General features: G+C 43.5%; 1 protein-coding gene across 7 annotated transcripts in view; it reads right to left on the bottom strand.

The window, feature by feature from the left end:
* The window catches only part of LOC116957147 (integrator complex subunit 14-like), a 98624-nt gene extending 86166 nt beyond the window's left edge, over positions 1–12458 (bottom strand). Inside the window, exons 1-4 of one of the 7 annotated variants that reach the window (XM_076065725.1) lie at positions 12274–12457; positions 11693–11866; positions 10169–10262; positions 4185–4487 (exon numbers count right to left, since the gene is read on the bottom strand). In XM_076065725.1, coding sequence (XP_075921840.1) covers positions 4185–4412 — 228 coding nt within the window. In that variant the 5' untranslated portion in view covers positions 4413–4487; positions 10169–10262; positions 11693–11866; positions 12274–12457. Of the gene's footprint in view, positions 1–4184; positions 4488–10168; positions 10263–11692; positions 11867–12273 lie in introns of all 7 variants that reach the window. The other 6 variants (XM_076065721.1, XM_032979455.2, XM_032979378.2 and 3 more) reach the window with 6 other exon arrangements.
* Between the last annotated feature and the right edge of the window lie 205 nt (positions 12459–12663).

Here is a 12663-nt window from a genome sequence, read left to right as displayed (position 1 = left end):
CTGAAAACTCGGGCGCAGGGTTCGTAGCGCAGCGCGCGGACCGCTGCACTGCCGCTCCCCACTCCCAGGAAGAAGCACGTACATACAGCCGCATAGATGGACAGGTATGAACAAATATTAACAAAACACTGCAATTGCAAGCGTAATAAGGAAGGCAGACCCCCCCTTGTTACAGGGGCCAAATTGCTGCAGCAGTTGTTTCATCCAATCTCACACTGCCCTTGGTTGATACAATTGGACAAATTGCTTTCGTTCTTGCAGATAAAGAAAGGTTCAAAATATAATGAAAACCATTATGTAAAATACAACGGGATGTGAAAATGAAAGCGGACGTAAGGTGTTTGTGCTGAAGTAAATATCTGTTTCCTCATATACTGTGCACAGACTCACATACCCAATTGAACGAGACGAACATTGTTTATAATTACCCAAGAAACAATTGACACACAACACAAGGAAGTAACCACAATGATCTAAAACCCAAACAAGATTGCTACTGCACATGAACATGGGTCATTACGTGGATTTGCTGCAGAACCAATCAGGCTCAGGGAAAGATTTGGAAGGCCACATCAACCCAATTGTTCAGCTTATTTATCCCATAATGACCCAGTAATATATTTGAAAGACATCAGCAGGTATTTTAGGCAAGGATAACTTTAGGGCATTTTCACAACCTGCAACACCACGTTTTGGACGAACACAGAATAGCAACTACCATGACAACGCATCCATCTATTATACAATAGCTTCAACGATAAGTGGCAATGTTTAGTATTTTGTGGTGGCGAAAGAAATATGGAAGCCTGACCTCTAGCTCTAGTGTTTACTGTATTCGACGTGAAACATTGTAACGATTCAATTTCTTTTCTTTGATTGCGCTCAAGATACATGCATAAAAATACGCAACAATTAACTTTTTTCAATTCACATATTTTGGACGTAATGGGTTAAAGTTACGCCTGCTGCCACCATAAGGTCGCACTCATTACACACAAAGCGCATTGCACGAGTGAACCACAATTCCCTGCTGATCTCTTCAAGGTTCAGAAACCATCACGCGAACTCCAGTCATCCTCGCAGCGGCTTGCGGCTGGCCATCGAACAAAGACGGTCACTGCATCGCACACTTTCAGATGCACTTCTGCGGCCGTCTGGAATGCTCTTCCTTCCGATATTAGGAAACCGCTGGAGCTATGCCCTTTTAAATCTCGATTGAAAACTATTTTCTTTAGAACTGATTTTTGTGTTTGGTTTGTTGTCCTTTCCGCGCACCTCCGATTACCATGGTTGGCTACGTACGGTGCGAAAGTATTTCAACTTACATACATACAGAGGCGCTATCATTCACAGGCATGTCATAATTAATAAACTCATGAGCTGAATCACGATACATATATCAAATCACAGGGGAGAGGTTGGGGAGGGCGGAATCATTCCTCGTAATACATGTCAAGTCTGAAGAATTACCCTTGAGTCTCAAAAGGATGGACGACATATTCGACTAATTTGGTCAACTGCACTAAGACAAAGACGAAATGAAATGCACAGACTAAGGGCCGGCTCAGCTCTGGCTTGGTTTGTAACGCAGCCCAGCTCAGACTTGAGCCGCTCAGTTGCTTCAAAAGATGCGCGAGTGGCTCAGCCATGGGTTGGCTCAGGCTTAGCTCTTGGAAATCCTGAGCTTGGCCGGGGACCATGCTCAGAGCCGGCTCAAGTTAATCGTGGATCTAAGCCGGCTGACTTGAGCCAGAACCAAGCGTGAGCCAAGCCATGAATAAGTATACGGACCGAAGGCTCGACAAACATTCTGCAGGTTACCATCGACGAGACTGAGACGATGACAAAAGTGGGAAAAAAATGTTTAAACTAAATTCACACAAATTCACTCCACAATCCGTAGATAATAAGCGGCTGGGCTGGAAAGAAGCATGCCTATTCGAAGGTGGCATTTCCCCCGTTGCATTCCACCTGTGACTAATCCTCCATGAACCCAGGAACAAGATGTGAAATGGATTATCGAGTGCAACTTCAGAGGACAGCTGTTCCCAATTTCATCTCCTGCCAGGAAATTACTTTCCCTGCTCCAGTTCAGCCGCTTATTATCTACGGATTGTGGAGTGAATTTGTGTGAATTTAGTTTAGATTTTTTTTCCCACTTTTGTCATGGTCTTAGTGTCGTCGATGGTAACCTGTAGAATTTTTGTCGAGCCTTCGGTCCGTATACTTATTCATGGCTTGGCTCACGCTTGGTTCTGGCTCAAGTCAGCCGGCTTAGACCCATCACATTGATGGGGCAGGGAAAGTGTCTCATTATGCTGCTGTACGCAGGCCATGACACATGAGGTCCTGATGATTTTTGGTTCTTGGAAGGGGACATTACCCTCCCCATTGGGTTTAAAACGATTGCACTCTGTGAACCGCACACAAAACTAATTGCAACGATCGCACTTGTGAGCTGGACGTCACGTTGTTGATTTTGGGGTGAAGGTAGACGTTATGGGGTTGGAGAAACAATGGAAACTGTAACCCATTTCGTATGGGTGGAGCAATTCACCACCTCCCCCTGGCGATTCAATTGTCATTATCCAGGGTCGCGATTCAATAAAAAAAAATACATTTTAGTTTTACATTGCGAACATAGAAAATTCTAGTGGCTGCAAGGGTCACGTGAGCGCAGCACATTAAATATATTACAAATTGAAAATATTTATTCTCAAAAACAGTATTCTATGCACCTCATGTGAGCTTAAGAATCAACGCATTATTACACCTAGGTAGCATATCAATGCATGAATTGATGCTAATCGTGCATTGATATGCTAATCTCTCACACTATAATAGCCACTTCCACAGCCTCAGGCAGACCATCTCTAGCCCCGCCCTCTTACCCTGAGGCTGCACCCATCTGAAGCCTACATAAGACCTTGTTTCAGTAGCGTTCTCTCTCTCTTTCACTTGAAGACGGGCGCTTGTGTCGCGATCGGAACGTCGTGATGGATTATTTCTACCTACGTGACTTTACCGAAAGAAGCAAAGAGTAACTACAAGTCATTCAAATCATGACAACTTGACAATCTATAACACTTATATCACACATGCTGTCATTTACACAATGCATAATTACTATAATTCGACTACAAAAATTGATGGCCTTATGTTTTCCATGACATAATTTTTCAAGAAGAATACCCTTATGCAGAGCACTAATTTAATTTATAATAGCTATTTATTTACAACTTCGATCATTATTGGCGTTTTGTATTTGATAGTTATTTTGTTAGGAAATAGAATGTTTAAGAAAAATACGATGATTGTGGATCTTATATCGGCCACCAGAGTTATGCCTTACTGTTCAGTGACCTAAAAACACCTTAAATTACAATCCTACTTCAACTTGAAATCTTGAAATCTAGAATTACAATCCTAGACATGGGACTTTCTTAAGAAACCTGACAGCTCCAGGTTTCCATGGGTACCAGTTAATATGCGTACAGAATCTCCCACTTTAATTCTCAATGCAAACAACTGGCACGCACAAATAGCTCTTTCAATGTGGGGACAACAGAGCTTTGAAAATAAAATGCTGAACTAAACAATACAAATAATTCTGAAGTGTTGTTGGGTAAATAATTTGGTATATGTTAGAGACAATAGTTCATGCCTTTTCAATACATTTTGTTTAATTCATTTTGTGGGAACCTCTCGATATTCTTATTCTAAATTTAAAAGCTTTCCTAGCCACAGCTATTAAAATATGTACCGTACGAAATAAAATTATGGAAACATCAACAAATTGCAGCAATGTAAACAACAATATTCAAACCTCTCTTGTACTTATACGGGAGGCGGTAACGCAGGTCATTAATCACAGCATGACACTTCCCAAATAAGCTTCCAGCAGGTGGAGCGAAACGTCGGACGCTGTGCCGAACGACATGTAGCGCAACCTCCGAACCAAATCGGAGAGCTCTACGGCACAGCCGCGAAAACCTGCACGGTAGCAGTGATGGAACCGTGTCGACTAAACTATTGGAAGTGGTGCGTCCCACCATCGTTGGTGATGGCTGTCTAGTGGCAATCGCCGTAGAGATGCCCCTAACGCACCGTGCCGTTCGGCCGCAGCAGTAGCAGCGGCGGCGGCGGCGGCAGGGCGGGTACGACGCACGCACTCAAACCTTCACCTGCAGGGCGTTGTAGTCGCGCGTGAAGGGCACCACCAGCTGCCAGCGGGACGAGAAGGCCAGCAGGGCCGTGAACTCGAGGCGGTAGAGGGCCTGCACGTGCTGGAAGAGGGCCGACAGGGCGGCGGTGGCCAGCTGCCTCCGTGTCGGCTCCTCGGCCCCCTCGGCCACCCCGGGCACCGGGCAGGCCATGGAGAGCGAGCAGTCGAGGAGGATGGCCGTGGGCATGGTGCCCCCCGCCACGCGACGGGCCCCCGCACGCCGGCGGTCAGCTCGCTCAGCTCAACGTGTGGTCGCGCCCAGCTGTGATGGGACGACAGTGGTGGTTAAAACAAATAAGACAGTCATTTCATGGCATGCCTGCTCTACATGTTGGTGTCCAACTGCAGCCCATCGGAAATCTGACCACGCCATACTATAATGGAAAACAAAAATGTGGAGCCGGCGTAACATATAAAGATTTTTTTTTTAAATTACAGTCCTGACTGATTAACCGCCCACACCCAGTGCAGTATTTGTGCATAGTGTAAGTATCAACTTCTATAAATGCTCACAATTCCTATTTTTCCACGCACAATAACGTATTTTTAATGTCGCATGCATTTGCTAACTGGTAGAGTACACTAAGGCGTTTTCCAATGGTTAAAGAACTCTGCGCTCTATTTTTGTCCAGTGACCTATTTCTGCACGACGGTGTACCTGTCATTTCCTATAGCTGTTCACATATTTGACCTTTTCAGATATCCGCCCAATACCTCAGCCCTTCCAGTGAGTTGCATGTACGCCATTGTGGTGCGCACGTATTTTGAGTAGAAATGTATATGTTCTGAATTATTTTGTTCAACTGCAATTGCACAAAACATACACTAGACTCTAGCTTGTTTATTACTCCTCTTTGAACTATGAATTTGATGCTTCAGTAAACTTGTCAAACTTAATAAAAATAAGAAAAGGTTTGTATTGTTATTAATAAATCTCATTAGTTGCTGGAACCAGTCAGCCGAAGAGTCAATATTCTTTATGTGACATTAAACGAAGCTATTATTTTTTTTTATCAGCAAGTTATTATAGTGCAGTATATGTACAACGCACGGGCAACCACCATGCAACGTAAGGCCCATACACAAACAAAGGGCTAAATGTTGAATCAGCCTGTGTCCTTTCTATTAATCAACCAATTTGTATTTGTGCATAATATGAATCATATACATGCTATATCACATATACATATATGTCTCTGATGTATTTATCGGTTGCACCCTTATGGCGTTCGATTTCTACAATCGAGGGAAAAAGTGAAGCTGTTCAGTTGAGTTTCTGAGGACGCTCCCAGCGTGTGGAGCAAGCGAAACGTCGGACATCGCCCCGAACACATGCGGTACAACCGGCTAACATCGGAGAGGGGGACGGCACAACCACGAAAACCTACGCCAGGGGTCAATTCAACAAATTATCCTCGTTTATATGCAGTTGCTTTTACAGATATGCGTGGCAATATGTTCTGACAAGAGGGATTGATGTCAGATAATGTGGCATCGCAGGCTTGGGGGAGCATCGCAGTGAGTGTCAATCGGCAGGTGATGTATGCCAACTCCATATCCGTGCAGTGTGCCTCTCGGCCGATTCGCATCCCCGTCGGAAAGCAGAGAAATTGGCCACTTGGCAAAAAAGGAAAATCCACGAAAGCAAAAAAAAACCTGACAATAATTTTCACCAGGAGCTCAATGGCTTCCCGTGGCGTGAGAGATTATGTGAAAGGAAAAAAATTGATTAACATGGGACAATCTGTCATTTCCACGAACAAAACGTGTTCCGGACGAGCCTGCAAAGAGCTTAAACAAAGGGGATCACCCTGTGGCCTCGCCGCAACCTGCCCACAGAATTGCGTAATGTGCTCGCATGTCGAACAATCACGTTGAGCCTTCACCGGGGCAGATGAAGAGAGTTAGAACCAGAGATGGAAATTAAAGGGCGCGTGTGTTTCTGCAATCGTGCCTTAATTCCCTCTCATCGTCAGGGATTTACAACCCTTGCCAATCACACCGACGATCGGCTCAAATTAAAATACTGGAACTGGCCAAGGAGACCTGCATGTGGTTTAAGCAGAAGCTAGATAGTACAACTTTACAGAAACAATTTTAATTACAGCCAAAGCCTCATTCACTGTCAAAACTAAGACAAAATATGCTCATAACCTGATTTTGTTCACCATTACTACAGTGTGCATGTGTAGAAATATAACATTATAGTTGTATAGCAGGATGTTCGTAACCTTGTACATATTGAAATTACATGTTACGTGTGATAAACAATAGACCTGCAAAAATTCGCTCCCACCTCGTAATTCGATCATTTGTACCAAATTCGGGGTCACAATTCGATTCAAGAATCAATTCTGGTTTTACCACTGTGGTACAATGTAGCACCTGTCGTAGCTGTAGGCATTGCATGAACTAGTTAGATAACGATATATATGAATGGTTAATAATCATTATTTATTCCTACAGGTTACCATCGAGCATTAGATTTTATTTGAAGTAATTGATCAATGCTTTTCTACATCTCTAGCAATCAATGTATTGTTATATACAATACATATGTTAGAGTTATGTTAAGCTTGAATTACTTACAACCTTGACGTGCTTTGGTGGCATGCATACAGCTTTTTGAGACAATAAACGGTGAATTGCTTGTATATAGCGGTTATCCTTTAACTGTATTTTTTGGGTCTTTCGGTAAAGTCACGTAGATAGGTTTAAAGAAAATAACCAAACACATTTCCTTTGAACCTATCCACGTGACTTTACCGAAAGACCCAAAGAATGCCTACAGTCATGGAAGCTTGAAATCAAGACGTATCATTTAACTGTTTACATTAATGCGAATGGATGTTTGCCAGTACAACATAGTCCATATTTACATCCATGTCTCTGCAATGAACATGTTCTAGAATAATAGGAATTGGGGAGAAAAGTTGGATTTTGGGATGCGCATCCTCGCAACATTAATGTTCCTTTACATGCTGATCCATGCCGCACTCTGATTGGCTGAAATGAGGTCACGCGGCATTAGTCGGGCTGCAGAGGGCAACTCTTCAGAAATGAAACACGGTGGCCAATTTTTGTACGTGAGGTATGCCAGTAGGTGGCAATGTTGCAAGAAAAGTTGTATCCCAATTAGTGTGTTAAATATAATAACTACAGTACTTCCAGGAGGCTGTTTCTAGGTCTCGCTTGTACTTTAGATAAATGCGAATATGAAGATAATACCACCGCTTCTGGGTCACCCCTCTTAACCGTGAACAACTCTAGATAATGGGAAACATCCATTGAAGGATTACACGATATTTTTTCAGATCAATTCAAAATGGCCAAAGACAATGGGAAAAACTCAAGAGCAAGGACAAAAAGCAACAACAGCAATACAAGCAACAATGCCAGCAATAACAATAATGCAAAACAGCAACATTATCGACAAGGCACACATCGAAGTGTCCCTCTGCTTAAACTGAGCATGGAGTGGCGCACATTCCCAACGGGTTCCCAAGTCATTGATGTTAATTCCACGTTCGTATGCCGGGTGTTTGTGCATTCACGGAATCAGAATCTTTATTTAGACTGGAGGAATCCGATGAGCTATGAGGCTCTATTTCACAGATGTCCAGTAGGGGGCAAGTCGGAAAGTTACAAGAGCAATACAAAAACCGATTGGAGTGCAAAGTATAGAAAAGATAAGGGGCCGTCCATAAATGACGTCACGCACCTAGGAGGGGGGGGGGGTCAGACATTTGTGACGATGTGTGACGAGGGGGGAAGGGGTTTGAGAAATGTGACGTCACATCAAAATGCGCAACTTTAAATAAATATAGACTTTTGATTTAAAGCTTTCGTGACTGCAGGGATTCGTATTATTGGTTCTTTCGGTAAAGTCACGTAGAAGGGAAACAATAAAAGAATAAAAATATAAAACCACAGCAAGAAATGTTTTCCACATTTGATTGCTGTGGTTTTCACACCTGATGATGATTGCTTGTTTTGCAGTCGAAACGTCGTGAGAATTTTTAAAAAAGATTTTTATTATTTTATTGTTTCCCTTCTACGTGACTTTACCGAAAGAACCAATAATATAATTACATAATTGTTATAACACTAATTTTTATTTCATTATTAACTATTTGATTTTTTAAATTTACTAAGGTCACCTTTTATTTATTCCATGAAGGAGCATTTTGCTTCTCCATGGGAGAATGGAAAAACATACATTTTGAACATGTTTTTAATGATGTTATTAAACATTTTAATTCTGATTCTACCAGGGCTTTTCATTCTGTGGAATGAATATTTGATTGTTCTAATTGTACTCTCCATTTTGCTTCGTTCTACTACAAAGTTTCAAGTATTTTTTTATAGTTATAATTACTTTTAATATTTAATAATTATAAGATAATTTAAATATAATATTCTGAACATCTGCAGTTTAGTTAGACGTTGAATATTTTCAAGTGAATTTTATGCTAAATTTAAGCTTTTCTACGCCTCATTTTTAATACGTTTTCTCCTACAACATCAGAGTGCAGCGGCACATTAAATACGCACTATAATGACAATAGTTTAAAGCAATTTGAAGCATGTTTTATTTTCAAAATGGAAATGTTTTTTTCTTTGGGGGGGGGGGGCAGAGCTTTGTGACGTCATATTTGAGGGGGGGGTCTGACTTTTCGTGACGTCGTGTGACGAGGGGGGGGGTCAAAAATCGTCCAAAATCGCGTGACGTCATTTATGGACGGCCCCTAAAGCACGTCACGATAAACATGTGCAGTGCAAAAATATAGTTCTACAAATAAATAAATAACCATTGTTGACTGCATATAACGTTTTAAAAGTAACAGCACTTAAAGAATGATAATTAATGAGAGATAACAACAGGTACCGGACATCAGAACAGCACTCATGGACGGCAGCGAGGTAAATAGCTACCACATACTGTCGTAGCAAACTCAAAAGCACCTACAAAAACGTGATAATAATCATACAATAATATAATATAATAAAAGCAACATCAAAAGCAGCAGGAAGCGGAGAGAGCATGAACAATGAACAATTACAAGCAACAACAATGATGGTATCCAACATTAAACAGTGCATACGTAATATCAACAAAAATCTCAGCGGGCAATGTATCCTTCAAATATCTGTCTCCTCACGCAACAACAACAACTTTAACTTTTCAATGCTAAATGCTAAATTATATGCTAATTCCTTTGTCAAGGGGTGCCTTTGCGGATGTGTATGCTTTAACTTTAACATAGCCATTTCTGTGACCAGTCACAAGCTAATCACTCAGCCATTTCAATGCTAATTCTATGCTAATTCCTTTGTCAAGGCGCTTTGTTTCTTCTCACACAGCTTAAAGGTCGCGATCTGAGCGTGGCTTTTTCACTCCAGCGCTGTCCTCCAGACAGTCTCGTCCCTTCACCTGATGAAGGCCGCTTGTGTTGTGGCCGAAACGTCGTGATTTTTGTTATTTTTTACCTACGTGACTTTACCCAATAGAACCAAAGAGTAACAACAATGTCCTCAACCCATCAGCCCCCACGGCCTTCTGGAAGCCCATCACTTCAGCAGCACTGATTCAACAACTGCACGCGAGCTCTGAAACCGGTTTCGACACGCAGTGTCTCATCAGCAGACTCAGGTTTGCTCCAATCGATGCTGGCGAGCTGCCAGAAGATGATGTTGTTACTTGGGCAAAGGGCCATCTCTTTAAGGTATGAGTTGGACGCAACATTAAGCACGCTAGACGACACAATGTAAACATGAGCGTCGTCGTGGCGAATGTAAGTAAGGCAACAGGTACGCACACAATGTGTCCTCATCGATTTTGTTCCTCTAGATTCTCGCATGACGATATCGATTAGGGTATTTTGTTTTGGGCACCCGATATTAGCAAATCTGTCCGCAACATTCATCTCGGGCAGTGCTCACGTCTAATACTGTCGAATTTCCATTGGGCGCCTCACTGGCCGTGGGTGAGGAAAGTCCACGTTCCCACGACGGGAGCTTGCAAACCCACTGCAGACTTCTCAAGACACAACGGTGCCGCAGGTGATACGGCAAACAACAATAGCGGACTGCAAAATTAACCGTAAGCAATGGGGGTCATTTACAACAACAACATAATCGAGAACATTCACAGCCGTATGCAACATCAATGTTTACAACTTTAACAGTAAGGACGGAGCAAAGTCAATAACAGCAGCCCCAATAAGTAGGAGGACCACTTTGTCAAACACAAAAGACCGCAACAACAACAAGGCTTATTCTGTGGTTCTCTCGGTAAAGTCACGTAGATAGAAAATAAAATAAGATTTTATATTTTTATTTTTTCTAAAAATGATATTTAATATTATTTTAATATTTTATATTACTTTTTATTATTTTTCTTTTATTTTCTACTAGCTTTACTACCCGGCTTCGCCCGAGACTTCGATTCCTCTTGGATTAATACACGGCCTACGCGGAGGGTGGGAGGGGTGCGTGACGTCAGCAGGCACACTGTGTGACGCGACCGCATGCGGGTGACGTCACAGCAGTTACAGATGTGACGTCACCGCTCACTTGCCGTGCAAAATATATCCATTATTGCGCCCCCCCCCCAAAATACTAATTCTATTTTTATACTTTCTGCATGGTGTACAGTCTGGAAACTACCCACACGCCAAATTTCAAGTTTGTTGCATGTCGGAAAGTATGCTAAACATTTTGAATAGACACACTTTCACAAATTTCCCTTTTATATATGGGGCCGTCCATAAATGACGTCACGCGATTTTGAACGATTTTTGACCCCCCCACCCCCTCGTTACACGGCGTCACAAAAAGTCAGACCCCGCCCCCTCAAATATGACGTCACAAAGCTCTGCCCCCCCTCCCCCCAAAAAATAAAACATGCTTCAAATCGCTTTAAACTATTGTCATTGTAGTGCGTATTTATTGTGGCGCTGCACTCTGATGTTGCAGGAGAAAACATTTATTAAAAAGTCTATTTAATTAAGTAGAACGTGTTGTCTATATTTATTTAAAGTTGCACATTTTGATGTGACGTCACATTTCTCAAACCCCCCCCCCCCCTCGTCACACATCGTCACAAATGTCTGACCCCCCCCCCCCCAGGTGCGTGACGTCATTTATGGACGGCCCCTATAGAATATCCATCATTGCGCCCCCCCCCCCAAAAAAAATATTAAAGTCTATTTTAATAATTTTTGCATTGTGTACAGTCTGGAAACTACCCACATGGCAAGTTTCAAGTGTGTTGCATGTCGGGAAGTATGCTAAACATTTCGAACAGACACACACACATTCACAAATTTCCCTTTTTATATAGAAAGATCTACTACGTGACTTTACCGCAAGAACCAAAGAATATGAATTCCTGCAGCCACGAAAGTTTTAAGTCAAAAGAACAAGGCGGACAAGCAAGATCGACGTCAATCATCCAGAACAAACCTGTAACGGTACCGCACGTATGAGCACATCGCATGACCATTGCCACTGAGGGTTCCAAGTCGCATGTGGAAACTGTACATTCCCGTGGCGGGAGCTTGGACATCCATACCACGTGCCACTGTTGACCGACCACGATTTGTTTTCGCACTTTAGCGGCTGCAACAGCGCGGACATCTGAGCGAACAAATAACGGCCACACATCAGCAAAAAAAATTGCCCTCCGCTATTAATCTATCTCGGTAACATGGACAACAGCAACCACAGCGCCTCGGTCCGACAGCCGACCCGAAGAATAGCATCAATATGTGCTCCGATGTAAACGATAACAACACCGGCCCGCGGCATCGTGCAAACAACAACATTAGCATCATCGTCATCATCAATGCACGGGGAGCGAGCGGTCCTAATCGCACGATCGGCAGTCGTCAGCAGCGGCAGCAGCAGCCTGCAGCGACATCCACACCAACAGGCATCAACGCACGCGAGCCTGGCACAGCGGGCAACAACAACAGCAGCAGCAGCAGATCAGCTGTCAGTCACGCAGGGCTGTGGACCGCTGAGCTCGCAACCCGCCCACTCACTTTTTGTCACCGGCTCGAGGTCAGCAGCGGACCCAGCATGGCACCAGCAGCAGCTGGTCGAGGTGGGAGGGGGGTGGTGGTGGTGGTGCGATTCGGCGGGGAAGCACGCAGCGTGGCCGGGCTGCCTGGCTCCGCGTGCCCCGGAAGAGCTCGGCGAGTCGGGGCTCGACAGCGCCGCTCCACGAGCACCACCCCCCCCCCCCCCCCCCCCGTGGCCCTCTCTCTTTTTGTTTGGTCAATGGCACAAATGAACGAATGGATTTTGCATGCGTTGTGTTTCCGTGAGCGCAAGGCGGAATGAATGCAAGGACGAATGAATGGGCAGCCTGGTTGGTTGAATGAATGCGAGGGCGAATGCATGCCAGGATGAATGAATGCAAGGATGCATTA

This window comes from Petromyzon marinus, chromosome 1 (assembly GCF_048934315.1).
Source record: "Petromyzon marinus isolate PM22_M1 ecotype Great Lakes invasive population chromosome 1, UKy_Petmar_22M1.pri1.0, whole genome shotgun sequence".
NCBI classification, from domain to species: Eukaryota; Metazoa; Chordata; class Hyperoartia; order Petromyzontiformes; family Petromyzontidae; genus Petromyzon; species Petromyzon marinus.
Note: the sequence above shows the minus strand (reverse complement) of the source record. Positions and strands in the feature narration are given on the sequence as shown.